A 27,806-nucleotide genomic window follows, 5' to 3' on the forward strand; every position below is an offset into this window, starting at 1 on the left:
GGAGGAGCCTGCCTCGGACTAATTTCCAGACTTCCCTGTAGTGTAGATGTGCTATTTCGGATTAAGCTGTTTTGGAGTATTTCTTCTGCAATAGCTTATTCCAAAATAATCGTGTAGTGTGGATGTAGCCTAAGAGTTTGTTAGCCAATTTCTGTCTCTGTGACTAGAGAGTCAGGGCTTGAATAAAAAGGATATAGCACCAGGAAAATGCGACCGACCACCGGAGCAGGATGATGACGGTGCTCAAAGAGGCTCCAAAAATAGAAGCCTCGTGAATAATGGGGGATTTCAGCTATCCCCACATTGACTGGGTACACGTCCCCTCAGGGCAGCACACAGGGATAAAATTTCTAGATTCCATTCACTCTGGTTTTATGGGAGCAGCTAGTCCTGGAATCCACAAGGGGAAAAGCAATTCTCACTTGAGTCCTAAATGGCACACTGCATCGGAGCCAAGAAGTGGATCTAACTGAGCTTCCCAGCAACAGTGGCCATAGTTTAATTACATTTAATCATCCTTTGGGGAGGGAAATTCCAAAGTAGCCCACGGCAGCAGCGTTTCATTCGGAAAGAGGAACTGCCCCAAAAATGAGGAAGCAAACTCAACGGAAATTAAAGGGAACAGTCACACGAGCGAATTGCTCGCATGAGGTATGGAAACTTTTTAAAACCACCACAACAGGCTCAGATTAAACGTATGTCTCAAATTAAAAAAAAAAGAAAGTAAAAGGACCCAAGAATATATATATGCCACCGTGGCTAAATGACAAACTCAATGAGGTGGTTAGAGGCAGAAAGGCATCCTTGGAAAATTGGAAGTCAAATCTTACCGAGGAAAATAGCACAAACTCTGGCAAGCCAACAGTAAAAAAAAGATAATTAGGCAGGCCAAAAAAAGAATATAACGAGCGACTAGCACAAGGCACCAAAAGCAAAGGGGAAAAGTTTTTTAAATACATCACAAGCAGGAGCCTCCCAAACAATTGGATGATTGAGTTGCGTTTAAAAAAAAAAAAAAAAAAAAAAGACAAGGTTGTCTGGCGAAGTGAAATGAATTCTTTGCATCAGTCTGCATGGCAGAGGATGTGAGGGAGACTCTCAAACCTGAGCCAATCTTGTTAGTGTCTGAGGCACTGTCCCAGACTGAGATGTGATTAAAGGAGGTTTTCATAGAATCAGGGTATGTCTACAGAGCAAAGTTATTTTGAAATAATTTTCCTAGTGTCTACGCAGCCATTCCGTTATTTTGAAATTAATTCGCAATAGCGAAGGGCTTCTTTCGAAATTGGTAAACCTCATTCCACGAGGAAGAGTGCCAATTTTGAAATTGCTAGTTCGAAATAAGTGCTGTGTAGACGCTTATTTCGAAATAGGGAGCCTCCAGCCCTTCCCAGGGTGCCCTGCTGGCTGTCCTGGCCACAAGGCAACTTCTGACCTGATGCCCTGCCGGAACTGATTCCAATCAGCCTTAAATGCGATTCAGCGTCCACTCAGTATGGACGTGCTATTTCAAAATAGGAAAACGCTATTTCGAAATGCATTTTGTGTGTAGACGCGTTATTTCGAAATAAGCTATATCAAATGAACTATTTTGAAATAGCTTATTTCGAAATAACGCTGTAGTGTAGACATACCCTCGCAGAATATTAGGACTGGAAGGGACCTCGAGAGGTCATCGAGTCCCGTCCTCTGCCCAGCTTGCTGGGTTCTTAGAAGACAACAGGCTTAAATTGCAGCAAGGGAAGTTTAAGGTTGGTGCTTGGTCCCGCCGGGAAGGCAGGGGACCGGATTCGATGACCTCTCAAGGTCCCTTCCAGTTCTAGTGTTCTGTGATTCTATGATTCTAAGACATTTAGGGGCAAATTAGAGCTAAATCACAGCGCAGAACAACTGAGAGCCAGGCCTGCTGGCTGTAAACCAACTTCATGAGACCACAGGAAACTTGGCCACACCCACGATAAGTGGACATCCGGCTAACTCTCATCATGCCAGACCATGGAGGTTGCTGGACCAGAATGCCGGACTAGAGAGGTTCAACCGGCAGTTAAAAAAGACAGGAAAGAAAGGGCAAGAATAAAAAGTCAGTTTTCAGAATGGAGAGAGGTAAAGGGTGTAGTCCCTTAAGGGTCTGTAATGGAACCGGTGCTGTTCAACATATTCATAAATGATCTGGAAAAAGGGGCAAACAGTGAGGTGGCAAAGTTTTCAGATAATGCAGAATAGTCGGTCTTAGAATCCTAAAATTGGAAGACACCTCAGAAAGTCATCAAGTTCAACCCCCTGCCCAAAGCAGGACCAACCCCAATGAAATCATCCCAGCCAGGGCTTTGTTAAGCCAAGACTTGAAAACCTCTAGGGATGGAGATTCCACCCCCTCCCTAGAGAACCCGTCCCAGTGCTTCCCCACCCTTCCAATGAAACAATTTTTCCTAATATCCAACCTAGACCTCCCCCGCTGTAACTTGAGACCATTGCTCCTCATTCTGCCATCCGCCACCACTGAGAACAGCCTCTCTCCATCCTCTTTGGAACCTCCCTTCAGGAAGTTGAAGGCTGCTCTCAAATCCCCCCTCACTCTTCTCTTCTGCAGACTAAACAAGCCCAAATCCCTCAGCCTTTTCTCATAGGTCACGTGTTCCAGTCCCCTCATCATTTTGGTTGCTCTCCACTTGGCTCTCTCCAGTGCGCCCATGTCCTTTCTGTAGCGGGGGGCTCATAATTGGATGCAATACTCCAGATGAAAAATAAAAAGATTAATGGTCTAGAAAACATGAGCTACGAGGCAAGGCTGAAGGAACTGGGCTTGTTTAGTTTGGAAAGGAGAAGACTGAGAGGGGACATGACAGCGGTTTTCCAATACAGAGGGTCCCTGCTATAAGTTGCCCTGGTATACATCCGTTCCACACTAAAGTTGTCGATGTTTGTAGGAACTGATGCATTATTTTAAAAAAAAAATTAATGGAGGTTGCCTATTTCCTAGAACTGGAAGGGACCAAAGGTCATTGTGTCCAGCCCCCTGCCTTCACGGCAGGACCAAGTCCCATCACTGATGAATTTTTGCCCCAAATGGTCTCCACAAGGATTGAACTCACAACCCTGGGTTTAGTAGGTCAAAGCTCAAACCACTGAGCTATCCCTCCCCCTGTTAGTCTGCTTGTTCCCCGCTATAAGTTGTGCAAAACACTCCCCCCAGTTTGCTTAAATGAAAGTTAGCCATAGGAAAAAAATTCCTTGCTTTGTTGTTTCGCTATAAGTCCAAGTTTTTTGGAAAGTCTTTTGGAAAGTATAGTGAGGACCCACTGTATCTAAAAGGCAGGACTATGTAGCACTTTAAAGACTAACAAGATGGTTTATTAGATGATGAGCTTTCGTGGGCCAGACCCACTTCCTCAGATCAAATAGTGGAAGAAAATAGTCACAACCATAGATACTAAAGGATACAATTTAAAAAAATGAACACACATGAAAAGGACAAATCACATTACAGAACAGAAGGGGGATGATGGGGGGGGGAGAAGGAAGGTGAATGCCAGTGAGTTAATGATATTAGAGGTGGGGAAGGGGAAATGTCTGTGAGTTAATAGAATTAGAGGTGATAATTGGGGAAGCTATCTTTGTAATGTGTAAGATAGCCGGGGTCTTTGTTAAGTCCGGTGCGGAGAGTGTCGAATTTTAGCATGAATGCCAGTTCAGAGGATTCCCTTTCAAGTGCAGATTTGAATGTCTTCTGAAGTAGGATGCAGGTTAGCAGGTCATTAAGACTGTGTCCTTTCTGGTTGTATCTAAAAGGGTGTCACAGGGAAGAGGGACAATAATTGTTCTCCTTGGCCTTTGAGGATAGGACAAGAAGCAATGGGCTTAAATTGCAGCAAGGGAAGTTTAGGTTGGACATTAGGAAAAACTTCCTACCTGTCAGGGTGGTTTAACATTGGAATAAATTGCCTAGGGAGGTTGTGAATCTCCATCCCTGGAGATATTTAAGAGCAGGTTAGATAGACATCTCTCAGACATGGTCTAGACGGTGCTTGGTCCTGCCGTGAGGGCAGGGGACTAGACTCAATGAACTCTCGAGGTCCCTTCCAGTTCTAGTGTTCTATTATTCTATATGATTCTATGTGCCAAATAAAGGGAATAATCCAGGACTGACTGCCAAGAGTTACAAAGGGACCTCACCAAACAGGGTGACTGGGCTACAAAATGTCAGCTGGAATTCAACGCTGATAAATGCAAAGTAATGCACTTTGGGAGCATAATTGCTACTAGACAGAGGCAAAGATGGGCTCCCAGATTAGCTGTTTCCACTCAGAAAGAGACTTTGTGGTTTGTTCTCTGGAAACATCTGTTGACTGGGCAGTGGCCATCAAAAAAGCTAACAGGAAGTGAGGCACCATTAGAAAATGGATAGGTAACAAGATGGAAAATGTCTATAAAACCATGGTACGCCCACGGCTTTAATCCTGTTTGCAGTTCTGGTCACCACATCTCAAAAAAGATACATTAGCGTTGGAAAGAGTACAGCGAAGAGCAGCCAAAAAAAAAAAAAAAGTAGTGGTATGGAACAGCTTCCATATGGGGAGTGACGAAAAATCCTGGGGCTGCTTAGCTTGGAAAAGAGCTAAGGAGAGAAAGGGTATGAATGAAGTCTATACAGTCAAGACTGCTGTGGAGAAAGTGAATAAGGAATTCTTGTTTACCCTCTTCGCGTGACACAAGAACTAGGATCACCCAATGAAGTGAATAGGCAGCAGGGTTTTAAAACAAAACAAAAGGAAGTATTTCGTCACACCGTCGACCTGCAGAACTCCTTGCTGGAGGATGTCGTGAAGGCCAGAACTATAAAGGGGTTCAAAAAGGAATTAAATAAGTTCCTGAAGGATACCTCCATCAGTGGCTATTAGCCAAGATGTTCAGGAATGTAAACCCATGGTCCAGATGTCCCTAAATCTCTTGCCAAAACTACAAATAGACAACAGGGAATGGATCATTCAAGGATTTCCCTGTTTTGTTCATTCCCTCTGAAGCAGCTGGCATTGGCTACTATCAGAAGATAGGACAGTGGGGTAGATGGACCATTGCTCTGACCCTGCATGGTCCTACTTAGGTTCTTAAGTCCAGAGTGGAGCTGCGGTGACTGGATTTCTCTGCACTGGGCTTACAAAGAACAACTGCCCTATTTATCAGCAAGGACTGCGCTTCTGGGGAGAGGACCCTTGGAATGAGGGAGCAGTGTGTAGCGGTAGCACAGTATAATGTTTCCAGATGTAAAACTTGGCAGAAGAAATCTGAGCCTGGGGATGTAGGGGATGTAATCCCTTGTGATGTCAGTTTTGAACACAATTCACCTTAACTCTGCCCCCCGCTCCTCCTGGAGCTGGAAATAACTGGCTGGGATGGCTCAGGAATAAAGTTGCCCTAATACATGGACAAGAGGAGAGGCTAAGCAAGTGGTGGGCAACCCTGTGGCCCATTGGGGTTCTGTGTGTGGCCCTCGAGGCATTTTGTTCACTGTTGCCCATGTACAGGGTGGCCAGATTCCACTGATTTCCATCCATGCCGGGTTTTTTTCCTACCAGTGTTACTAAAGTGACATGCATGTGAAGGGAGGGGCGTGCTGATTGCACACAGCATTGACTGCGAGAGCAGTGCACTCCATCTGCATCCATCCACAGTGCTGCTCCAGTTCGGTCGGCACCTCCCTGCAAATTCTAGGTGCACGAGCGCAGGTAGCAAAACTACCCTGTCCCAGGATTCCATCTTGGTTACGAGAATCCTGTGGCCTACTAAGATGAAGAAGGGCCACACGGGCGACCCACGCACTAGCCTAAGCAGTCATGCCACTGTTTGTGTGGCCTTTGATCTCCAGCCGTCTTCTGCACGCCCCTAGGTGCAGGGGTGCTGGAGGGGTGAGCCGGGGAAAGTGGAGAGGGCTGTCGCTGAGGTATGAGGAGAAGGGTCAACCCTGCCTCCCTGCCTGCAGTACAGGGGAGGCGTACACAGCAGGAATGATGAAGGGAAAGGGGAAGAACCACTTCCAAGCCCTGAGCTGGTTTCACTGCCAGTCCCTCCTTCTTTCCCATCCCCAGGGGCAGCCGACCCAGCGCTGGCGGAGGACTCTCCGGGAGCGGCCAGTGGGTGCGTACTAGGGTGGGGCACACGCTGGAGGAGGAAGGGAAGGGGGCAGGTTGTGACACACCACCTGGGATGCGTCCTGCCTGGGGCCTAATTTTCAGAACCAGCCCCTTGTGGGGGAGAGAAATTCTCTTTCTGGAACAGGGCTGGGGAAAAAGGACCCAACTCCTGGTGGAGCCGGAACCTACTAGCCAGGGGATGCTCTGGAAGATGAAGGGGGAACCCAGCAGTGAGGCTTGGGGGAGAGGCCCCAACCCCTCGCCCCCAGCTGCTGGGATTTGGGATTCCTGTCTCCAGACCCTGCAGGCTATGCCACTGTGGTGGGGTAGTTCAGTGGTTTGAGCATTAGCCTGCTAAACCCAGGGCTGTGAGTTCAATTCTTGAGGGGGCCACTTAGGAATCTGGAGCAAATCTGTCAGGAATGGTGCTTGGTCCTGCCGTGAGGGCAGGGGACTGGATTTGATGACCTCTCAAGGTCCCTTCCAGCTCTGAGATAGATAGATCTCTGTCTGTTACGTGATAAAGGAGAAGGCCCCTGCCCTCCTCCATTGGCTGGAAGGGACAAGAAGTTCTTTCTTCATCCCCACCCAGATGCTTCCTGCCTGATCCAGGGCAGGGATTTTGCTGCTCAAGAGCTTTCATTTGATCAGTCCTTCTGCCACCTGAGCAGTGGGATCGTGGCAAGGGCTGAGCGGGGGACTCTTGTTGTTTCAGGGCTGGTGACCTTCGAGGACGTGGCTGTGTATTTCACCCAGGGCTGGGGGCGCTCCCACTCAGAGAGCCCTCTACAGGGACGTCATGCAGGAGAACGACGAGGCGGTGACCTCGCTGGGTAAGGGCGTCCTGGCCCCTCGGGGATTAGGAGCCGTGGGGTCTGCGTGTCCGACACGGGTCAGGTTCTTCCCTGCTCAGGTGGCCTGGACAGGAATGGGTCCCACAGTCCCTCGATCCTGTGTGAGATTCTCAGGTGTAGGGTAAAAATTTCTGAGGCAGGCTATGATTATTCTGTTAAGAACCCCTATTCTAAAATTCAAGTCTGGAACAGGCACACGAACACCTATGTCAAAGGTAACCTTCATGGTTACCCGGCGCTCTCTCTTCCCCCCTGCTTAGCCCATCAGAAGAAGGCCATCATAAAGATAACTACCCAGACAGTTACATCCCAGGGAAAGGCCCTACGGGGGAGAGACCAGACATAACACATTCAGTGGTGCTAGGAACAAATGCGCAATTGTCATGTACCCTTACCGCCTCAGTTTTCATCCCCCTGGTGCAACACCAATGGGTCACATCTGTGCAAAGATACCTTCCTGATGCTAACAGACCCATCGCCACTTAACACATAATTGACAATTGATGTCTGCTTTGTTTAAGTAGAAGCAGCACGTTTCCCTTCTCACGCACAGACACACGTGGCATCTCAGTTCCCCTACCTTCCTGGGACGAGCTCCCGCCGCAGGGAGGGCTCTGGGCTCGGCAGGTTTCGAAATAGGCAGGAGCTTTAACACCAGAGTTGTGTCTGGCTCAGCATGTCCCTCCCTCTCCCTACCTCCAGGCATCGGATCCTGGAAACTCCCACGGAGGAAATAACTTGTTTCCCCGCGCCGCTGTCGGCTTCTGCCCGGGAGGGGACTCAGGCTATGTCTACGCTACGTTTTTTGAGGGGGGGTTGGGGGGTTTGAGGAAGAGGATATGCAAATGGCACGCTCATTTGCATATTTCCTTCCGATTCTTTTTGCGGAAGGCGGCGCCATTTGTCGGAAAAACACCCTCTTTTGCAAGATCCCTTATTTTTCAAAAATTGAGGTTTACAGGAACTTGTAAAAAAGGGCTTTTTTCTGACAAATGGCCCCATCTAAACGGGGCTTTTTATCAGCAAAACCTCTTCCGCAAAAAGAATCGGAAGAAGATATGCAAATGAGTGTGCCATTTGCATATCCTCTTCCGCCAAAAAAATAGAGATAAGGCCAGAGAGAGCATTGGCCAGAGAGAGTCCCCCTGCTCCTTTCACACTGTAGAGAAGGGAAATTTACACATAGGTGTTTTCCACTTTCTTAGTCTCCCCCATAGTTATTGTGCTGTGTCTTTCCTCTCTGCTACACCCCTTTCTTTTATCCTGGCAGAAGGGATGATTTCTGTCTGGGTTCTCTCTTTATTCCAGTGGGTGACAAGATAGTAAGTGAGGAGGTGGAAGAAAATCCACGGCCAGTAGGCTGTAAGGACCCAGAACTTTGTGGGGTATCATCCAGAGGCTCCAAAGAAGACCTTACATCCAGTCTCGAGCAGGGGAAACCCTCTGAGAATCCGCACGGGTCCGAAAGGCAGCAGGGAAAGCAGCCAGGGATGAAAGGGAGTCCATCCATGAATTCTAGTGGAGGTGGAAAGGACATCTTGGAACCCTCAGTGCCCAGAGGGAAAAAACAAACAGGCCCCGAATGCAAGAAAAGAGTCAACAAGAGCAAACAACTTGGTCGATATCTGACCCCCGACCCGGGAGAGAAGCCCTACAAATGCCTAGAGTGCGGGAAAAGCTTCAACCAGAGCTCCAACCTGATTCTGCACCAGCGCACGCACACGGGCGAGAGGCCCTACAAATGCCTCGACTGCGGGAAAAGCTTCAACCGGAGCTCGAGCCTCATCGTGCACCAGCGGATCCACACGGGGGACAAACCCCACAAGTGCCCCAAGTGCGGGAAGAGTTTCATTCAGAGCTCCAACCTGACCACGCACCAGAAAATCCACACGGGGGAAAAAAACTGCAAATGCCCGGAATGCGGGAAAATGTTCAGCGATAACTCCGCCCTGATTAAGCACCGGAGAATCCATTCGGGACAGAAACCCTACAAATGCCCGGAATGCGGGAAAGGCTTTAGTGACAGCTCCACCTGCATTCGACACCAGCGAACCCACACGGGAGAGAGACCTTATAAATGCCTCGACTGCGGGAAAAGCTTCAACCTCAGCTCAAACCTCATTACCCACCGGAGGATCCACACAGGGGAAAGACCCTATAAATGCCTCCTCTGCGGAAGAGGCTTCAGCCAGAATTCGCACCTGATTAAACACCACAAAGTCCACACGCGAGGGAAAGCTGGCATGCGGGAGCGGTTGCAGTCAGGGCTTTGACCCGGTGTGGGATCCGCACTTTCTTCCATGCCCTGAGAAGAGAGAACGTTACTGGAGGAGAGGCATTTCGGAGGGGGAGCCGTGTGAGTCCGTATCCGTAAAAAACGACAGCTCCCATGGCACCTTAAAGATGAACAGATTTGTTTGGGCAGAAGCTTTTGTTGGCAAAAACCTGTTTCATCAGATGCCTGGGTCAGGGTTGGTATTTTTGGGGGGGGGGAGGAGGCGAAGAAATTAGACATGCAAATGCTTGCTGGGAGGGGAATTTTGGGGTGGCGCAGGATGGGGAAAGCAGACCCAACACGGCTTGATTCGTGCGAGGCGTTACAGCCCTGCAGCAAGATTGAAACTGACCTGGGAACAACATTACACCAGGTCATGGGCTGATGCAGCGCCCCCTAGTGGACCAGGGGTGTTGGATGAAGATGTTTGGTGGCTCAGGGCTACAGGGTGGGGAGAAGGGGATGATGGGAGGGGGAGAGAGAGACATGGGGGGAAGAAGGGGTGGGAAACTGGGAAGGAGGGCAGGAGTGGGGGAATGACAGAAGCAGGAGGAAAATAGAGGTGACGATGCCCATCAGCATCAAATTCTTCTCATACGTGCTGTGATTCATGGGGGTTGCCTTTTTTAGTGGGGCTTTGAATCCTCCCTACCTAGGGATGTGGGGGTCCCTGCTGCCCCTCATGTGACCCATTGGGGATGTTTCTGCCCCCCACTGATAGATGGGATGTGGAGACGGAAATGAATAAACCAAAACTGGTGTGACGGAGATTAGGGCTCAACTGGTGGACAAAATAAGGAGAGAAGGGGATCTCTGCCTCCCACAATTTTCCCTTTTGGGGTATCTTAAAAAAACAACTGGAAATAAAATCAGCTCTCAGATCCCGTCCCACCTGGCCTCCCATCTTGTTACATCTCGTCTCCCTCCAGCTCATTCCCTCACCTGCCTCCGCGTATCTCCTCCCAACTCACCTAATGGACATACTCTTATTTAGGGAACTTTGGCCATGTCTCCACCTGTGGCATGGGAAATCGATCTTCTGGTGTTTGATGTAGCAGGTCTAGTTAAGACCCGCTAAATCAAATGCTGAGGGCACCGGTAATCCCGTTTGCTCCTGTTGGCCTCCCTCTGTATAGATGGTGCCACGTTTGGCTTTAGATAATTTTACGTAGTTGGAGCTGCACACATTAACCCGACCTTCTGGGTCTAGTGTAGACTTGGCCTTTGTTTTTGTAGGTGAGTGCTGAAAGTCATTGCGTTATCATGATGTCCAGATCTGTGGGGATGACTTACCAGCACCGCAAAGGCCCATGAGAGATCGTCTTGGTAGTGACCATCTTGCAGCCCACTGAGATGAAGAAGGGATGCTCGTGCAGCTCGCTCACTTGCCTTAGTTGCCCATCACTGCCCAACACAATTGCTGTGGTATACCTAGGTTGTTCTGAGGTGTGAATAATTCACACCCCTGAGTGAGGTATATATACCAGCCTAAGCATTGACGTAGGCAGCATTATATCCGCAGGAAAGTTTCTCCTGCCGACACAGCTACCGCCTCTCACAGAAGTGGACTAACCACTAGGGATGTGAAAAGTAAACCAGTAAGCACCCACTACATGGGTAATGCTTATTGGTTCCAGTTATCCAGGAACCAATGGAGGCTGCCCTGTGGGGGTTGGGAGCTGGGAGCACACAGAACGACCCTAGTGCAGGACTGGGGAAGAGAGCCCCGCGGTCTAGGGGCTTCTCGGTGCGGTTCCCCAGTTGGGTCCTGCTTAGTCAGTTAACTGGTTAAACATTAGATCAGCCTAATGGTTAACTGACTGGGTGGGATTTTACATCTCTACTAACCACACCAATGGAAGAGCTCTCTCTCCCGTCAGCATAGACTGTCTTCATTAAAGCGCTACAGGGCTGCAGCACAGCCATTTAAGTTGAAGACAACGTTTGAGCTAGTTATGATAAGAGGGAGAACACCCAGAGAACCTTTCTCTAAGAATAAGACAAAAAAGGACAGGAAAAGTCGGAAGGGTAAAGAGGAAAGCGAGTATGGACTGGGCATGCCGCACAGGGTTCGGTCTTTGCAAAGTAACCAAGCCAGTCCTAGAACGGAATGCAAAGTACCGAGAACGCCATCCGATGTGTAAGGATATGTACACTTGTAACTTGGGATACCTGGTACACCCACCTCTGACTCTGTAGCTTTGCTGTATGCCAAATAAAGAAATCAAGAGTGATGAGACTGGAGTTGAACTGAGTCCTTGGGGAATCAAGTTGTGATCAATGCCTTGATGGCTGGTTGGGGGTTGGTTTCTAGAAGAGTGCCCCAACGAACGGTTCTTGGACCAGTGTTGTTCCACATCTTTATTAATGACCTGGATGAGGGGCTGGATTGCACCCTCAGCAAGTTTGCAGATGACACTAAGCTAGGGGGAGAAGTAGATACACTGGAGGGCAGGGATGGTTTCCAGAGTGACCTGGACAGATTAGAGGATTGGGCCAAAAGAAATCTGATGAGGTCCAACAAGGACAAGTGTAGAGTCCTGCACCTGGCACGGAAGAATCCCAAGCATTGTTACAGGCTGGGGACCGAATGGCTAAGTCACATTTCTGCAGAACAGGACCTGGGGGTTACAGTGGATGAGAAGATGGATATGAGTCAAGAGTGTGCCATTGTAGCCAAGAAGGCGAATGGCATATTAGGGTGCATTAGGAGGAGCATTTCCAGCAGATCCAGAGAAGTGATTATTCTCTTTTATTCAGCTCTGGTGAGGCCACATCTGGAGTATTGTGTCCAGTTCTGGGCCGTCCACTATAGAGAGGATGTGGACGCATTGGAGAGTGTCCAGCGGAGGGCAACCAAAATGATTAGGGGGCTGGAGCACATGATCTATGAGAAGAGGCTGAGGGATTTGGGCTTGTTTAGTCTGCAGAAGCGAAGAGTGAGGGGGGATTTGATAGCAGCCTTCAACTTCCTGAAGGGAGGATCCAAAGAGGCTGGAGAGAGGCTGTTCACAGTAGTGACCGAGGGCAGAACAAGGAGCAGTGGGGGAGGTCTAGGTTAGATATTAGGAAAAACTATTTCACTAGGTGGGTGGTGAAGCACTGGGATGGGTTCCCTAGGGAGGTGATGGATCTCCATCCCTAGAGGTTTTTAAGTCTTCGGTTGACAAAGCCCTGACTGGGTTGATTTAGTTGGGATTGGTCCTGCCTAGAGCAAGGGGCTGGACTTGATGACTTCCTGAGGTCTCTTCCAGCTCTATGATTCTATGATTCTACGTAGAAGAGGTTTTGAAGGCTACTCCAACATGTCGTGCAATGACTCACGTCGGATCCCTTCATTGGGAGCCCAGAAGGTGTAGTTCTGTGGTTCTCAATGTCTAGATGACTGCACCTCTTATAGGAGACTGGTCTTACACACTGCAAGGACTCATTTAAAAACGACAAATTCAACCTCATTAATATGCTTGTGTACATCAGTAAATGATGCAAAACACATCTAATACAGTGTGTATACGCATGTTATGTTACCCTATAATCTATTGTATATTTTAGAGAGTCTGTCTGTTTGATGAAGAATTCCTATCTGGTAAGAACTAGAAGCACCAAATTCGGTGTACAATTTCCCCTTGTCATAACTCAAAGCAAGGTCAGGGTTTGGTTGTGACAGGGAAATAGGATGTGCCTGGAATGGGATTGCTTCTCAAACCAAACAGAAAAGAGACAGAATCACCAAACCATGTACAGTCCTCACAACTGACATAACTTTGCGAAAGTTGAAAGAGACAACCAAGTTGAGCCAGAAAAATAGGATGAACCTGCCATAGGATGGCTTTGCAATTAACCTTTCAGCAAAGAGATACAATGGAGGAATTTGGAGTATTGCTCACTTTTGGTCCAGCTAAATCAATACTTAAGATTTGAAAACTAGAAGAAAATGTTATTGGCAATGAAATTGACAATAGCCCTTTTTTGTTAAAAACATAGCAAGTGATAGGAGTTTATAAGGTTGAAGAAAAAATATTCATTTAAATGGAATTCCCGTTTTAAAAAAATTACTAACACAATTTAAACGGAATTTTTTTAACAAACCCTTTTTAAAAAAAATCTAATATAAAAATTAACTTCGTAAAAATAACACTGTATTTTTGAAAACTACAATCATTTCAATAAAGCATGTACATTTTCCTTTTACTTAAAAAAACTTAATTGAGTTAAGGACCCAAGCAATCCCAGGTAAAAAAATTATTCAAACAAGTATGTTATCTATTGTCTTAAATCCAAGGGAGAAAGCAGCAACACGTCAGAAACTGTATTTAGGAAGCACAGCTGTGCAGGCCAAGTATACAAAGTTAAGAAAATAAGTGCATGCCCTGTACAAAACAAGCTTAAAGCAGAGGGTTTAAAAACGGCTACCAAATGTGTTATTTTTTGAAAAAAATAGGTAAGTAAATAAAAACAGTCAAAAACAATCAAAAAGCTTTTGCACAAATTAACACGGCAGAGTAAAAAATTGAACAGTACAAAATTGTAAAAATGTTGAAAGGCATTTTTAAAAGTTACCCTTTAAAGTGTTAAAATGCTTGATTCAGTCATAAATCCCTGTTATGGCAGTAGAATTGGGTGCAGTCATGCCAAATAAAACCTTTAGGGAGCATCTACATAGCGTCCTTAGCTCGAAATAAGTTACGCAATCTGCGCCCCAGGGCACCAAAATGGCTCAGGCTGGCCCTGACCTCAGGCATAAAGTGTGGGGCTGTGGGCTAGCCTCCCCCAACCAACCCTTCAACGCTGCCTGGGTTGTACCCCTCCCCCAGGGCTCTGGCTAAAATTTTAAGGGTCTGGGGCTCTGGTAGTAGCCAGAATCCTGGGCCCTTTTAAATCAAGCCCCAGATCAGCTGCTCCTCTCTGCCCCACCTCAGCATCCCTGGCCACACATTTTTAAGACTACAGTAGCTGTAGTTATCTGAACTACCATTAATGCTAGGCTTAAAGAACTAACTAGGAGGTGCCTGTTTACCTCATCCGGTATCACCCATCAAGGTCTAATGCCACAGTATAAACTTGCTTTGTCTTTAAAGCATATTTTTGTAGTCTTAACTTTGCTTTCATTTTAATTGCATTAAAAACTGGGGTATCTGCGTGTGTGTGTCATTTCCATTTATTGCCAGAGGTGTAACACAGAACACAGGTCAATCAAAATAACATTTCCCGAGTCTATGCCGGAAGCGGTCCTTTTTAGCCACCACACGATATTTGCTATTACCGGTGCGGGCAGTGTTAATACTAACATTTCAGTGTTTGAACTCTGCTGTGAAGACTGTAGCCTTTTTTTCCCAAAGCGAACCTTCATGCTAGCAACTTGATCTGTCAGGCTATGTCTAGACCGCAAGCCTCTTTCAAAAGAGGCTTTTTTGAAAGATACTTTCGAAAAAGCCTCTTTCGAAAAAGGGCATCTAGACTACAATCAGTACTTTTGAAAAAGCAAGCCGCTTTTTCGAAAGAGAGCACCCAGGCAGTCGGGATGCTCTCTTTCAAAAAAGCACAGTTTGCATTACATAGTGCCTTTTTTCGAAAGAGCACTTTTGAAAAAAGGCATTCTTCCTCATAAAACAAGGTTTTCCACAGTCAAAAGAACGGCTGTGTTCTTTCAATTTACTTTCGAACGAACACCGCAGCAGTCTAGACGCAGGGGAAGTTTTTTTTTTAAAAAAAAGGCCACTTTTTTCTAAAAAACCCTGTAGTCTAGACACACCTTAAGGAGTTACATCTGCACCTGTAAGAGTTTCCCAAATGCAAACAGAAGAACAAGTCTGGTTGGGTTTTTTTACACATTGTTTTTTTTTAACAAAAGTATTTGCTCAGGAGAAAGAAACTTTTTTTGGACCTCATCTGTTGCATTATGGCATCCGAGCCTTATTAAGTTTTTTTTAAAAAAACAATTTTTACCACTTTCATTGTATTAAAACTTTAACATTCTATGGTGACAAAAGCAGGCAAGGTTTTTTACTTCATTTTACCTAAGGCTGCTTTGACTTTGTACAGCATGTCTTTTGAATGTTAGCAATTAGAACACATTGACTTAGTTTTATACTTTTTAAAAAGCCATGCCAACATTATGTATCTTATAAAAAAGCTTTTTAAATGAGGGTTATTTTCTCGCTTAATGTCCCCACTACTTTTGTTGAAAAATGCTTCGTTATGTTTTTATAGCATATTTATGACAGCTTGCTTGTAGAGTGTCATACTAATTTTAAACAGTTTAGATTTTGTGCCAATTTTATCAAGTAGAGGTGGGTGGATGTGTGTACGCTTTATCCCCTCCTTGCCTTGGCAGTTTTATGTTTTAGCTCTATATTTTAAAGTATACATTTTTTGTTTAAAAAGTTATTTTAATGGTTCTTAATTATATTTCACCAAATTCTAGTAGATTGGTAAGGCACGATTTCCCTTTACAGAAACCATGTTGACTTTACCCCCAACAAATTATGCTCATCTATGTCTCTGAGAATTATATTCTTTATTATAGTTTCAACTAATTTGCTAGGTACTGATGTTAGACTTACCGGTCTGTAATTGCCAAAATCACCTCTAAAGCCTTTTTAAAATATTGGTGTCACATTAACTCTACTCCAGTCCTTAGGTACAGAAGCTGATTTAAAGGATAGGTTACAAACCACAGTTAATAGTTCTGCAATTTCACATTTGAGTTCTTTCAGAACTCTTGGGCGAATGCCAGCTGGTCCCGGTGACTTGTTACTATTTATTTTATCAATTTGTTCCAAAACCTCCTCTAATGACACCTCAATCTGGGACAATTCCTCAGATTTGTCATCTAAAAAGAATGGCTCAGGTTTGAGGATTTCCCTAACACCCATAGCTGTACAGACTAAAGCAAAGAATTCATTTAGTTTCTCCACAATGACTTTTTCATCTTTGAGCGCTCCTTTAGCATCTCGAGCATCCAAGAGCCACAGTGATGGTTTAGCCAGCTTCCTGCTTCTGATGTACTTAAAAACATTTTGGTATTACTTTTCAAGTTTTTGGCTAGCTGTTCTTCAAACGGCTTTTTGGCTTTTCTTACTATATTTTTTACACTTAATTTGTCAGAGTTTATGCTCCTTTCTATTTTCCTCAATAGGATTTGATTTCTCCTTTTTAAAATATGCCTTTTTATCTCTCACCGCTTCTTTTACTTTGTGGTTAAACCACGGTGGCAGTTTTTTTGGTTCTCTTACTGTGTTTCTTAATTTGGGGCATACATTTAAGTTGGGCCTGTATTATGGTGTCTTTGAAAAGTTTCCAGGCAGCTTGTAGGGATTTTACTTTTGACACTGTACCTTTTAATTTCTGTTTAACCATCCTCCTCGTTTTTGTATAGTTCCCCTTTCTGAAATTAAATGCTGCCGAGTTGGGCTGCTGAGATGTTTTTCCTACCACAGGGATGTTAAATTTTATTACATTATGGTCACTGTTTCCAAGCGGTCCAGCTATATTTACCTCTTGGACCAGATCCTGTGTTCCAATTAGGACTAAGTCAAGAAGTGCCTCTCCCCTTGTGGGTTCCAGAACCAGCTACTCTAAGAAGCAGTCATTTAAGTCGTTTACTAGCAGATGTTGCTCGGGTCTTTCACTGAAGTAAATTTTTTTAAACAAATGAAAAACGTACATGCTTTATCTCAGTGATTGCATTTTTTTTAAAAAAAGGAAGGTAAACGAAGGCTAGAGTGAGAGTTTGGGGGTAAGGAGAGGCAGGGGATGGGTGGGTTAGGGCAGAGGGTTGGAAGGTGTGTGGGGGGGGCTCAGGCAGGAGGAAGGAAGTGGGAAGGCTTTGGGGGAAGGAGGTGGGGGTGCAGAAGTCAAGGCAGATTGAAGGTGCAGGACTCAGAGCAGGGGTTATAGAATCACAGAATCCTAGGGATGGAAGAGACCTCAGGAGATGATCGAATCCAGGCCCCTGCCCAAGGCAGGACCAACCTCAACTAAATGACCTGGATGAGGGGATGGATTGCACCCTCAACTTTTTTTATTAGTGTGTGTGTGTGTGTGTGTGTGTGTGTGTGTGTGTGTGTTCGTTCCTCCCCTGGAGAGTGTGTGTGTGTGTGTGTTCGTTCGTTCCTCCCCTGGAGTGTGTGTGTGTGTGTGTGTGTTCGTTCCTCCTCTGGCGTGTATGTGTGTGTGTTTGTTCCTCCCCTGGAGTGTGTGTGTGTGTGTTTGTGTGTTTGTTCCTCCTCTGGAGTGTGTGTGTGTGTGTGTGTGTGTGTGTGTGTGTGTGTGTGTGTGTGTGTTCATTCCTCTCCTGGAGTGTGTGTGTGTGTGTGTGTGTTCGTTTCTCCCCTGGAGTGTGTGTGTGTGTGTGTTCGTTTCTCCCCTGGAGTGTGTGTGTGTGTGTGTGTGTGTGTGTGTGTGTGTGTGTGTGTGTTTGTTCCTCCTCTGGAGTGTGTGTGTGTGTGTGTGTGTGTGTGTGTGTGTTCGTTCCTCCTCTGGAGTGTATGTGTGTGTGTTCGTTTCTCCCCTGGAGTGTGTGTGTGTGTGTGTGTGTGTGTGTGTGTGTGTGTTTGTTCCTCCTCTGGAGTGTGTGTGTGTGTGTGTGTGTGTGTGTGTGTGTGTGTTTGTTTGTTCCTCCTCTGGAGTGTGTGTGTGTGTGTGTGTGTTCGTTCCTCCCCTGGAGACGTTTTTAGCAGGTTTTATGTCCCTCTGGGGTCTCGTATTTGTAAATGTTTATATATATTTGTATTGTGTTTTAAACATTTTTGTAAGCCACCTCGAATATTTTAAATAGAGAGGCAGGGTAAAAAATATGTAAAATAAATAATCTCGGCCAGAGCTTTGTCAAGCCGAGTCTTAAAAACCTCTAGGGATGGAGATTCCACCCCCTCCCTAGGGAACCCATCCCAGGGCTTCCCCACCTGCCTAGTGAAATAGTTTTTCCTAATATCCAACCTAGACCTCCCCCACTGCAACTTGAGCCCATTGCTCCTTGTTCTGCCATCTGTCACTACTGTGAACAGCCTTTCTCCATCCTCTTTGGAACCTCCCTTCAGGAAGTTGAAGGCTGCTATCAAATCCCCCCTCACTCTTCTCTTCTGCAGACTAAACAGACCCAACTCCCTCAGCCTCTCCTCATGAGTCATGTGCTCCAGCTCCCTCATCATTTTGGTCGCCCTCCGCTGGGCCCTTTCCAGTGCATCCACATCCTTTCTGTTGTGGGGGGCCCAGAACTGGACACAACACTCCAGATGTGGCCTCACCTGAGCCGAATAAAGGGGAATAATCACTTCTCTGGATCTGCTGGAAATGCTCCTCCTAATGCATCCTAACATGCCATTCCCCTTCTTGGCTACCAGGGCACACTGTTGACTCCTATCCAGCTTCTCATCCACTGTAACCCCAGGTCCTTTTCTGCAGAACTGCTACTTAGCCAGCCGGTCCCCAGCCTGTACCAATACTTGGGATTCTTCCGTCCCAAGGGCAGGACTCTACACTTGTCCTTGTTGAACCTCATCAGATTTCTTGTGGCCCAACCCTCCAATGTGTCTAGGTCACTCTGGACCCTCCCTGCCCTCCAGCGTATCTACCTCTCCCTCTTCCAGCGACGGTTCTTCCCACTGGGCTGTGGCCATGCTTGGGGGCTGGACTCGATGACCTCTCGAGGTCCCTTCCAGTCCTAGTATTCTATGATTCTCCTCCTGAGGGGCCGGGGGTGCCCTCCCCAGAGGCCAGCTCCCCCTGGGAGGTGGGGAACCGGGTCTGGGTGCTTGTTGGGTGACTGTTGGGGCTGGGGCCCTGTGGGCCAACACCAGCCTCCACCTGCTTCCAACCCCTGGGTTGCAGTCTGTTTGGGAGGACAACGGCCTGGAGCAATGGCCACCCTGTTGTGCAGGCTGTTGTGTGTGTGGGGGGGTGCTCCGTGGGCTGGCCCCGCCCTTCAAGAACCCTTCTGCGGCCTGCAGGCTGTCTGGGGTGGGGGCAAGGCTCTGTGGGCTGCCTGTGGCCTCCAGTCCCCCCCCCCCCCCCAGCCTGCAGGCTGTCTGGGGTGGGGGCAAGGCTCTGTGGGCTGCCTTTGGCCCCCAGTGCCCCCCCCCCGGCCTGCAGGCTGTCTGGGGTGGGGGCAAGGCTCAGGGGGCTGCCCCCTCTTCCTGCAGATCCCACACACACGCTGTCCTGCAGGCAGGCTTCAGGGGCTGTTCCCCTTTCCAGCTGCCCCGCAGCCTGCAGGATGTCGGGGTGAGGACTGGATCTGGGAGTCTTCCCCTCTAGCTGCCCCCCCCCCAAGCAGCGCCCCTCCTATGGCCTGCAGGCTGTCTGGGGAGGGGCTAGGCTCTGGGGGCTGCCCCCCTCTTGCACCTCTCCCCACGGTCTGAAGGCTCTCCCTGCAGGGGGGCAGGCTCCACATTTGGGGCAGGGAGAGTCCTTACCCAGTCTGGAACCAGGCGAGATGCAGCTGCCCGCCCCCCCCCTCCAGTGGCCACTCTCAGCATCGTGTTCCTCCTCCCTGTGCCCCCTCCCTTTCACATCCCTCCACTGTCTGCCCCCTCCCTTTCCGTGGTAGGGAAAACAGTCCCATTCCCAGCACGCCCCCTTTTCCAGGCACAACCAAACCCTCCCCAGGGCTTAAGTTAGAGGAAGACGAAGCGGCAAACCAAATTTGGTGGCCCTCGCTCTTACCATTGGGGAGTTCTTGGACAATCAGATGCACAGACAGGTGGAATAGTGCTAGAGATCCAGCCGTGTTAGTCTGCTGTAGCTGAAACAAAAGGCAGGACTATGTAGCACTTTAAAGACTAACAAGATGGTTTATTAGGTGATGAGCTTTCGTGGGCCAGACCCACTTCCTCAGATCAAATAGTGGATGCACTCTAAAATGTATAGATATAGATAGATAAAATGTTCAAACCCCCCCCCCCCCCGAATTTGGATGGCACTTTTGAATAAGATTTTAGAGTCTGGGCATTACTCTTCATATTTACGATTTGATTTGATTTTAATGATGCTGAGTTGCTTTTAAAGCCGACGGCCACCTAAAAAACCCCAACACAACCTATTGTGGCTCCTTTTTGGATTTCTTCTAGGATTTGAATGATGTAGAATCCTTGTGTATATCTATATTCAGGCCTGCCAATCCGGGGGGCAAAGGACACCGTTGTCTCAGGATCCAGTGATTCAAAGGAGCGTGCGACTCCCAGCTGCTGCCACTGCTACTGTGGCGACCTGGGCCTTTTAAATTGCCGCCGGAGTGCAGTGTTGCACGCTCCTGGCAGCTGTTAGGTCTGGGGGGAGGCACTGAGGACTAGCTTCCCTTCCACTTGAGGCCCCACCCCTTCCCACCTTGCTGACCCCTCCCACCTTTCCTGGGGGCCCGCAAAGGCTGTATATATTTGACACTTTTCACTATATACGCTGCATGTTGTCTAGGAATGCACACTTGTGCAATGCATCGCGAATGTAAGGTGGTATGTAAATGTATCTAAAGGAAGGAGTTTTCTGTGTAACCCTGGGTGAGAGGTGTATCCCATATCCCATACCTACCCCCTCCATTTGAGTCTGGTCAACTCAGCACTGCTTCACTGTATGCCCAATAAAGGAAGTTGCATGACTCAACTAGAGACTGAGGCTGTGTCTACACTGGCCACTTATTCCGGAAAATCAGCCGCTTTTCTGGAATAACTTGCCAGCTGTCTACACTGGCCCCTTGAATTTCCGGAAAAGCACTGACGATCTAATGTAAAATCGTCAGTGTTTTTCCAAAAAAACTATGCTGCTTCCGTTCGGGCAAAAGTCCTTTTCCGGAAAACTGTTCCAGAAAAGGACCAGTGTAGACAGCCCAGATTTCTTTTCTGCAAAAAAGCCCCGATCGCGAAGATGGCAATCGGGGCTTTTGTGCGGAAAAGCACGTCTACATTGGCCACGGACGCTTTTCCGGAAAAAATGCTTTTCCGGAAAAGCATCCTGCCAATGTAGACGCGCTTTTTCCGAAAATGCTTATAACGGAAAAGTTTTCCGTTTTAAGCATTTCCAGAAAAGGGTGCCAGTGTAGTGTCTGAGTTCTTTGGGAGCTGAGTGGAAGATGTTTCAAGGCAATTCCAAAAATTCTCACCACTGCGCATTTTACATCTTATTTCCAGTGTGAATTGATCTGGCTTCAGCTTCCAGCCATTGGATCGTGTTAGACTTTTATCTGCTCAGTTGAAAAGCCAGTTATGACATAATTGGTCCCCAGAAAGGTATTTACAGGCTATGATGGAATCATCCCTTAGTGTTCTTTTTGTTATGCTTAATACATGGAGCTTCTAAAGCAGGGGTGGGGAACCTTTTTTGGATCAGGGGCTGCTGACCCACAGAAATATTGGTCGGGGGCCGCACAAAAGTGAGAAGCAAAACAAAACAAAGACAAAAAAAGAAGGATTGGGGGGCACTCAGAGCCCAGGTGTGGGGTGAGGAGGGATTGGGGGTCACGCAGAGCGCAGGTGTGGGGTGAGGAAGGATTGGGGTCACACAGAGCCCAGGTGTGGGGTGAGGAGGGATTGGGGGTCACACAGAGCGCAGGTATGGGGTGAGGAAGGATTGGGGGGCACTCAGAGCCCAGGTGTGGGGTGAGGAGAGATTGGGGGTCACACAGAGCCCAGGTGTGGGGTGAGGAGGGATTGGGGTCACACAGAGCCCAGGTGTGGGGTGAGGTGGGATTGGGGGTCACGCAGAGCCCAGGTGTGGGGTGAGGAGGGATGGGGGTCACGCAGAGCGCAGGTATGGGGTGAGGAGGGATTGGGGGTCACGCAGAGCCCAGGTATGGGGTGAGGAGGGATTGGGGGTCACGCAGAGCGCAGGTGTGGGGTGAGGAGGGATTAGGGGTCACGCAGAGTGCAGGTGTGGGGTGAGGAAGGATTGGGGTCACACAGAGCCCAGGTGTGGGGTGAGGAAGGATAGGGGTCACACAGAGCCCAGGTGTGGGGTGAGGAGGGATTGGGGGTCACACAGAGCCCAGGTATGGGGTGAGGTGGGATTGGGGGTCACACAGAGCCCAGGTGTGGGGTGAGGAAGGATTGGGGTCACACAGAGCCCAGGTGTGGGGTGAGGTGGGATTGGGGGTCACGCAGAGCGCAGGTGTGGGGTGAGGAGAGATTGGGGGTCACGCAGAGCGCAGGTGTGGGGTGAGGAAGGATTGGGGTCACACAGAGCCCAGGTGTGGGGTGAGGAGGGATTGGGGGTCACGCAGAGGGCAGGTGTGGGGTGAGGAGGGATTGGGGTCACACAGAGCCCAGGTGTGGGGTGAGGAGGGATTGGGGGTCACGCAGAGGGCAGGTGTGGGGTGAGGAGGGATTGGGGGTCACACAGAGCGCAGGTGTGGGGTGAGGAGGGATTGGGGGTCACACAGAGCCCAGGTGTGGGGTGAGGAGAGATTGGGGGTCACGCAGAGCGCAGGTGTGGGGTGAGGAGGGATCGGGAGTCACGCAGAGCCCAGGTGTGGGGTGAGGAGGGATTGGGGGTCACACAGAGCCCAGGTGTGGGGTGAGGAGGGATTGGGGTCACACAGAGCCCAGGTGTGGGGTGAGGAGGGATTGGGGGTCACGCAGAGCGCAGGTGTGGGGTGAGGAGAGATTGGGGGTCACGCAGAGCGCAGGTGTGGGGTGAGGAGAGATTGGGGGTCACGCAGAGCCCAGGTGTGGGGTGAGGAGGGATCGGGAGTCACGCAGAGCCCAGGTGTGGGGTGAGGAGAGATTGGGGGTCACGCAGAGCGCAGGTGTGGGGTGAGGAGAGATTGGGGGTCACGCAGAGCCCAGGTGTGGGGTGAGGAGGGATCGGGAGTCACGCAGAGCCCAGGTGTGGGGTGAGGAGAGATTGGGGGTCACGCAGTGCCCAGGTGTGGGGTGAGGCAGGATTGGGGGTCACGCAGTGCCCAGGTGTGGGGTGAGGAGGGATCGGGGGTCACGCAGAGCCCAGGTGTGGGTGTGGTGACCATATAGGCTGGGATGATGCGGGGTGAGGGGCGCCCAGTTATGGGGTGACCAGGGCATGGGGGAGGCGCACCCTACTCACCCCAGCGCTGCGGCCCTGCCCTATAGACAGTCCCTGCGCAGGAAATGCGGCGCAGGGGCCGAATCCGGGGACCCACTTTTGGGGGACCCCCCCTGCAATTTGCCCCCCGCTTTCCCGGGCGGCGCAGGGACCGGCTCTTCCCTTCCCCGGCCCCGCAGGCGGCGGCTGCTCGCTAGGACCCAGGCGGGCGCGGGAGCTGGAGCGGGTCCGGCCGCAGGAAATGATGCGGGCGGCGCAGCTCCCCCCCCGGCTCCAGTAACAATTTGTGGCCGCCCTTAGGAGCCCCCCCGGACCGCGCGTGGAGCCCAGGTACAGAGATTTGGGGGCGCGCCGGGCCAGCCCCCTCTCCCCTTCCAGCCCTGCCTGGTGCCACCGGAGCAGCGCAGACTCCCTGCCCCCAAAGCCAGCCCCCAAACCAAAGCGCCACCAAGTCAGCGCCGGCTGAAATGTCCCACCCTGGCTGGGTACACTCGCCCCTGCAAGGCAAACCCTCTAGCTGTGTCCCCGGGGTGTATCCCCTAACTCAAAGGGAGCAATTTCTCCTCTCCCCGCCCCCCATCTTGCCCTGCTGTTTTTATGTCTGATTGAGTCCGCCAGGGGGTGGGCAGCGAGGGGGGATTTGGGGGGTTGGCAAGAAGAACCCACCGCCTGAAAAAAAGGGGGGGGCTGTCGCCTGGAAAAGTTGCGAGCCGCTGGGCTAGTCGGTGTGGGAGAAAGGGGAAGGCCCCTGCGTTCCTCCGTTTGCTGGGAGCTCTCGTCAGTCGCGCACCTCTTGGGGGGACGGAGCGGGGGCACCGTCCCATCTAGTGGCCCTGAGACCGCCGAGAGAGAGAAAGAGCCCTGGGTGGCTACAAACAGCGTCTCCGCAGCCGTATCCGCCAAAAAATGAGCCCCGGATTAGGCCCCTCCGGGGCTGCGGGGACCCATGGTGACGATGCGGGCACCCGCACATTTGTAGGGTTCTAGCTGCAGAATTTGCAGCCCGCTCTGCCAAAGGGAGCCGGACGGCCACAGCCCACGAAGCAGATCTCTGCAAATTGGCTGGGCTCTACTGAGATGAATGAGTCTGCTCTACAGCCTCAGCCGAGAGCCAGCTGGCGTTTCGTTCATGCACTAAGCTCCAGAGGTCCTAGGTTCAATTCCACCCTCCCCCCCCTGCATTACCTCTCACTTTCTCCCTATTCTAAAGCCCCTGGGCTGTTCCAAGCAGGATGGGTGGTGAGTCTGCTTCTCCGCTCCCCCAGAGCTTCCACGGTATCCGCCTTTCTGCTTCACCAGTAATGAATGAGATTGCAGCAGGGGACTTTTGTTTTTTCAGGGGCCTTCGAGGAGGTGGCTGTGTATTTCACCCCGGGGCAGGGGGCGCTGCTGGGCCCCGCTCAGAGAGCCCTCTACAGGGACGTCATGCAGGAGAACTACGAGGCGGTGACCTCGCTGGGTAAGGGAGCCCCGTCCCCACGGTTATTAGAAGTTGGGGGTTCTGTATCCGAGGCAGCAGCGCGGGGTGCCAGGCAGGAGCTGGTCCACGAGGCAGTAGGTCCTGGACCCATCTCCCCTCATAGACTGGGCCTCTTAAATGCTGAGCTACAGTGGGGGTAAGTCCTGAATCCGTCGCAAGCCAGGACTGAGAGAGGCATGCTAAAAAATTTTCTGGCAAAGGGGGAAGGAGGGAGGGAAGGGATGCATGTAGTCTATAGCATTAACCTATAAGCTTTTGCTTATCGGTTAATCGACTGCACTGTTCCATCCCTACCCAGAACTTTGGTCACTTGTTTTGCACCAGTGTTGCACTGTTGACTCATATTTAGCATGTGATCTACTACAGCCCCAAGATCCTTTTCTACAGTACTCCCCCCTAGACAGTCATCAGGGTGGCCTAATTATTATGGTCGATGCCACAGAGGGCTTCTCACCCATCCATTGTAACTGACAGATGTAGGACTGCCCCCCCCCCCCCCCGTGACTGACCACAATAGATTTCATCTTCCTAGAGCGGATGCTTTTCTACCACAATGCTCTCTCCCCTCTTCTTTCACACCCACCTTCCCCCCCAGACCACTCGCTCCGTGCTTGGATGATGTGGAGAGGTAACCTAGTTCTAGGGGATCACGGATTTCCTGGTGCCCACCTCAGAGCAGGAACAGTTACTGATGGGTCAGAAAAATTGTATCTTTCTCAATTTCCCGAACACGTACTGCATTGTGTTTCCTCTCTTCGCTCTTCTTCGTTCTTTCCTGTCCTCTAAGCATGGGGAATGCATCAAGTCTGAATTTTTTCTCTTTCTTCCCACAGGTGATGGGATGGCAAATGATAAAAAGGAGGAGAATCCACCGAGGGAAGGTCCCGCGCAAGTGGCATCTCGAGGGACCTTATCGGAAAGATGCAAGGGGAATGTTTCCCAGAGTTGCGAACAGGGAAAAATCTGGAGGATGCAGCACAAGTCAAAGAAGCGGCTGGGAAGCCAACCCAAGAAAAGAGCGGGTAAGACCCTGAATTGTGAGGAAGCCCGTAAAAGCCTCAAGGAGCCCTCTGCCCAGAAGAGAATCCGCACAGACGAGAAAAAAAACACATGCGCCGAGTGTGGGAAAACCTTCAATCGGAGTTCCAACCTGATTTCTCATCGGCGGACCCACACGGGCGAGAAGCCTTATAAATGTACGGAGTGTGGGAAGCGCTTCAGTCAGACCTCCAACCTGATTTCTCACCGGAGAATCCACACGGGGGAGAGACCCTATAAGTGTGTCGAGTGCGGGAAAAGCTTCAATCAAAGTTCTAACCTTATCACTCACCAAAGACTCCACACGGGAGACCGGCCCTACAAATGCCCCGACTGCGGGGAAAACTTCAATCAGAGCTCCGATCTCATCACACATCAACGGCTGCACACAGGAGAGAGGCCCTACACGTGCCCGGACTGCGGGAAAAGTTTCATTTGCCGCTCAAACCTCATTTCGCATCAGAGAATCCACACGCGCGAAAGACCTTATAAGTGCTTAGACTGTGGGGAAAGTTTTGACTGGAGCTCACAGCTGATTAAACACCAGATATTCCATACGGGGGAGAAACCCTATAAATGCTTGGACTGCGGGAAAAGCTTCAGTGACAGCTCGACCCTTATTTCACACCGGCGAATCCACACGGGGGAGAGACCTTATAAATGCCTTGACTGTGGGAAAAGCTTCCATCAGAATTCCACCCTTATTAGGCACAGGAGGACCCACACTGGAGAGAAGCCTTATAAATGCGTCGACTGCGGGAAACGTTTCAATCAAAGCTCCAACCTTACCACGCATCAGAAACTTCACATGGCCCAGAAGCCTTGAATGCTGGAGTAGCAACAACTCGGGGTCTGATTGTGCTGGGGTTGGCAAATCCATACAGGGAAGATACCTCTTAAAAGTCCTTGGAGTGGAAAATGCTTCAAGAGGAGTGAACAGGCTTGTCTACGCTACAGAGTCTTGGCTGTTATTTCTCTGCTGGCAGAGTCTCCTAGTGGAGATGCAACGTTCGCAAAGAGAAGACAATCTGCTAAAACAGCCAAACCACCTCCCGGAAGGGCATTTGCTAAGTCTGCAGAAGCACTGGCTGCATCTCCAGTGTGGATTTTGCTGGCATAGCTGTCGGCGAGGGTGGGGATGGTGTTTTTTTCACGTTGCTAGCCAGCATAGCTAGTCTGGAGCATCTCTGGAATTTTATGTAAACTCTCGGGCCTGGTCTACGCTTCCCTTCCCCGCCGGGATCCTCCCGCCATTGAGATAAGGGAAGGACACTTGGCCCAGGCCTTACCTTTATTCTAGACCCTTGTTCACCTCCCCCATCTTCCACCAGCTGACTGACCTGGGGCTGTTCCCTGCAGGGGGAGTGTCCCTGCAGCTGATCACTCCTCCCCTCCTCAGATTCCTGCTGGGTGCTGGTTTCTGGGGGATCAAGCGTTAAGGGACCAGGAAACTGAAGGTTTGGGGCTCGTGTAGATGGGAGCCAGATGGGACTGTAGCCTGGTGCTAGCTAGTATTTTGGGATCATGGGTTAGAATTCCCACCTCGGCCCTGGCAGCATGAGCCTCTGAAACTAGGAAATGGGTCCCTCTAACCTTTTCCATCCGTGTGTGGAATAATTTTTGTGCACTGAGGCATGTGCGGATGTGCACTGCTAGTGGAAACAAAGAATCTAGCTGTGGGTGCTCTGCTGATCAGCTGGGTGGCATTTGTATTTCTCCTGAGCGGCCGCATAAGCACCCAGCTTACAGGGAACACTAGTCCAGGTTCAACTCGCGTTTCCCTCTGACCTAGTTCAAACTTCAGCCAGAGTTCCTGGCTGATCCTCACCTATAGCGTCACCCCCTTTAGCAGTGTGCTAGTTACAGTCCCCCGTTCCCTCTTGTCGGGACTGTTGGTGTCATTCTAAGTAATTGTCACCTTGCTTGGGCCAAAAACCATTTGGATTTCTACTCTTTTTTTAATTTTATGAAGCAGAATCAAATAGATTCTAAAATAGCTGGACCAGGGACAGAAAAACGCA

At 49.6% G+C, this 27,806-nt stretch overlaps 1 protein-coding gene across 1 annotated transcript in view; it reads left to right on the top strand.

The window, feature by feature from the left end:
* Positions 1-27,806, top strand: part of LOC102463880 (uncharacterized) — a 53,604-nt gene that overhangs the window by 1,827 nt on the left and 23,971 nt on the right. The window contains exons 2-4 of the mRNA XM_075914135.1: positions 6,844-6,961; positions 8,291-9,225; positions 25,856-26,593. Coding sequence (XP_075770250.1) covers positions 6,928-6,961; positions 8,291-9,225; positions 25,856-26,593 — 1,707 coding nt within the window. The 5' untranslated portion in view covers positions 6,844-6,927. The remainder of the gene's footprint in view (positions 1-6,843; positions 6,962-8,290; positions 9,226-25,855; positions 26,594-27,806) is intronic.

The sequence above is a fragment of the Pelodiscus sinensis genome, chromosome 32, assembly GCF_049634645.1.
Source record: "Pelodiscus sinensis isolate JC-2024 chromosome 32, ASM4963464v1, whole genome shotgun sequence".
Classification (NCBI taxonomy): Eukaryota; Metazoa; Chordata; order Testudines; family Trionychidae; genus Pelodiscus; species Pelodiscus sinensis.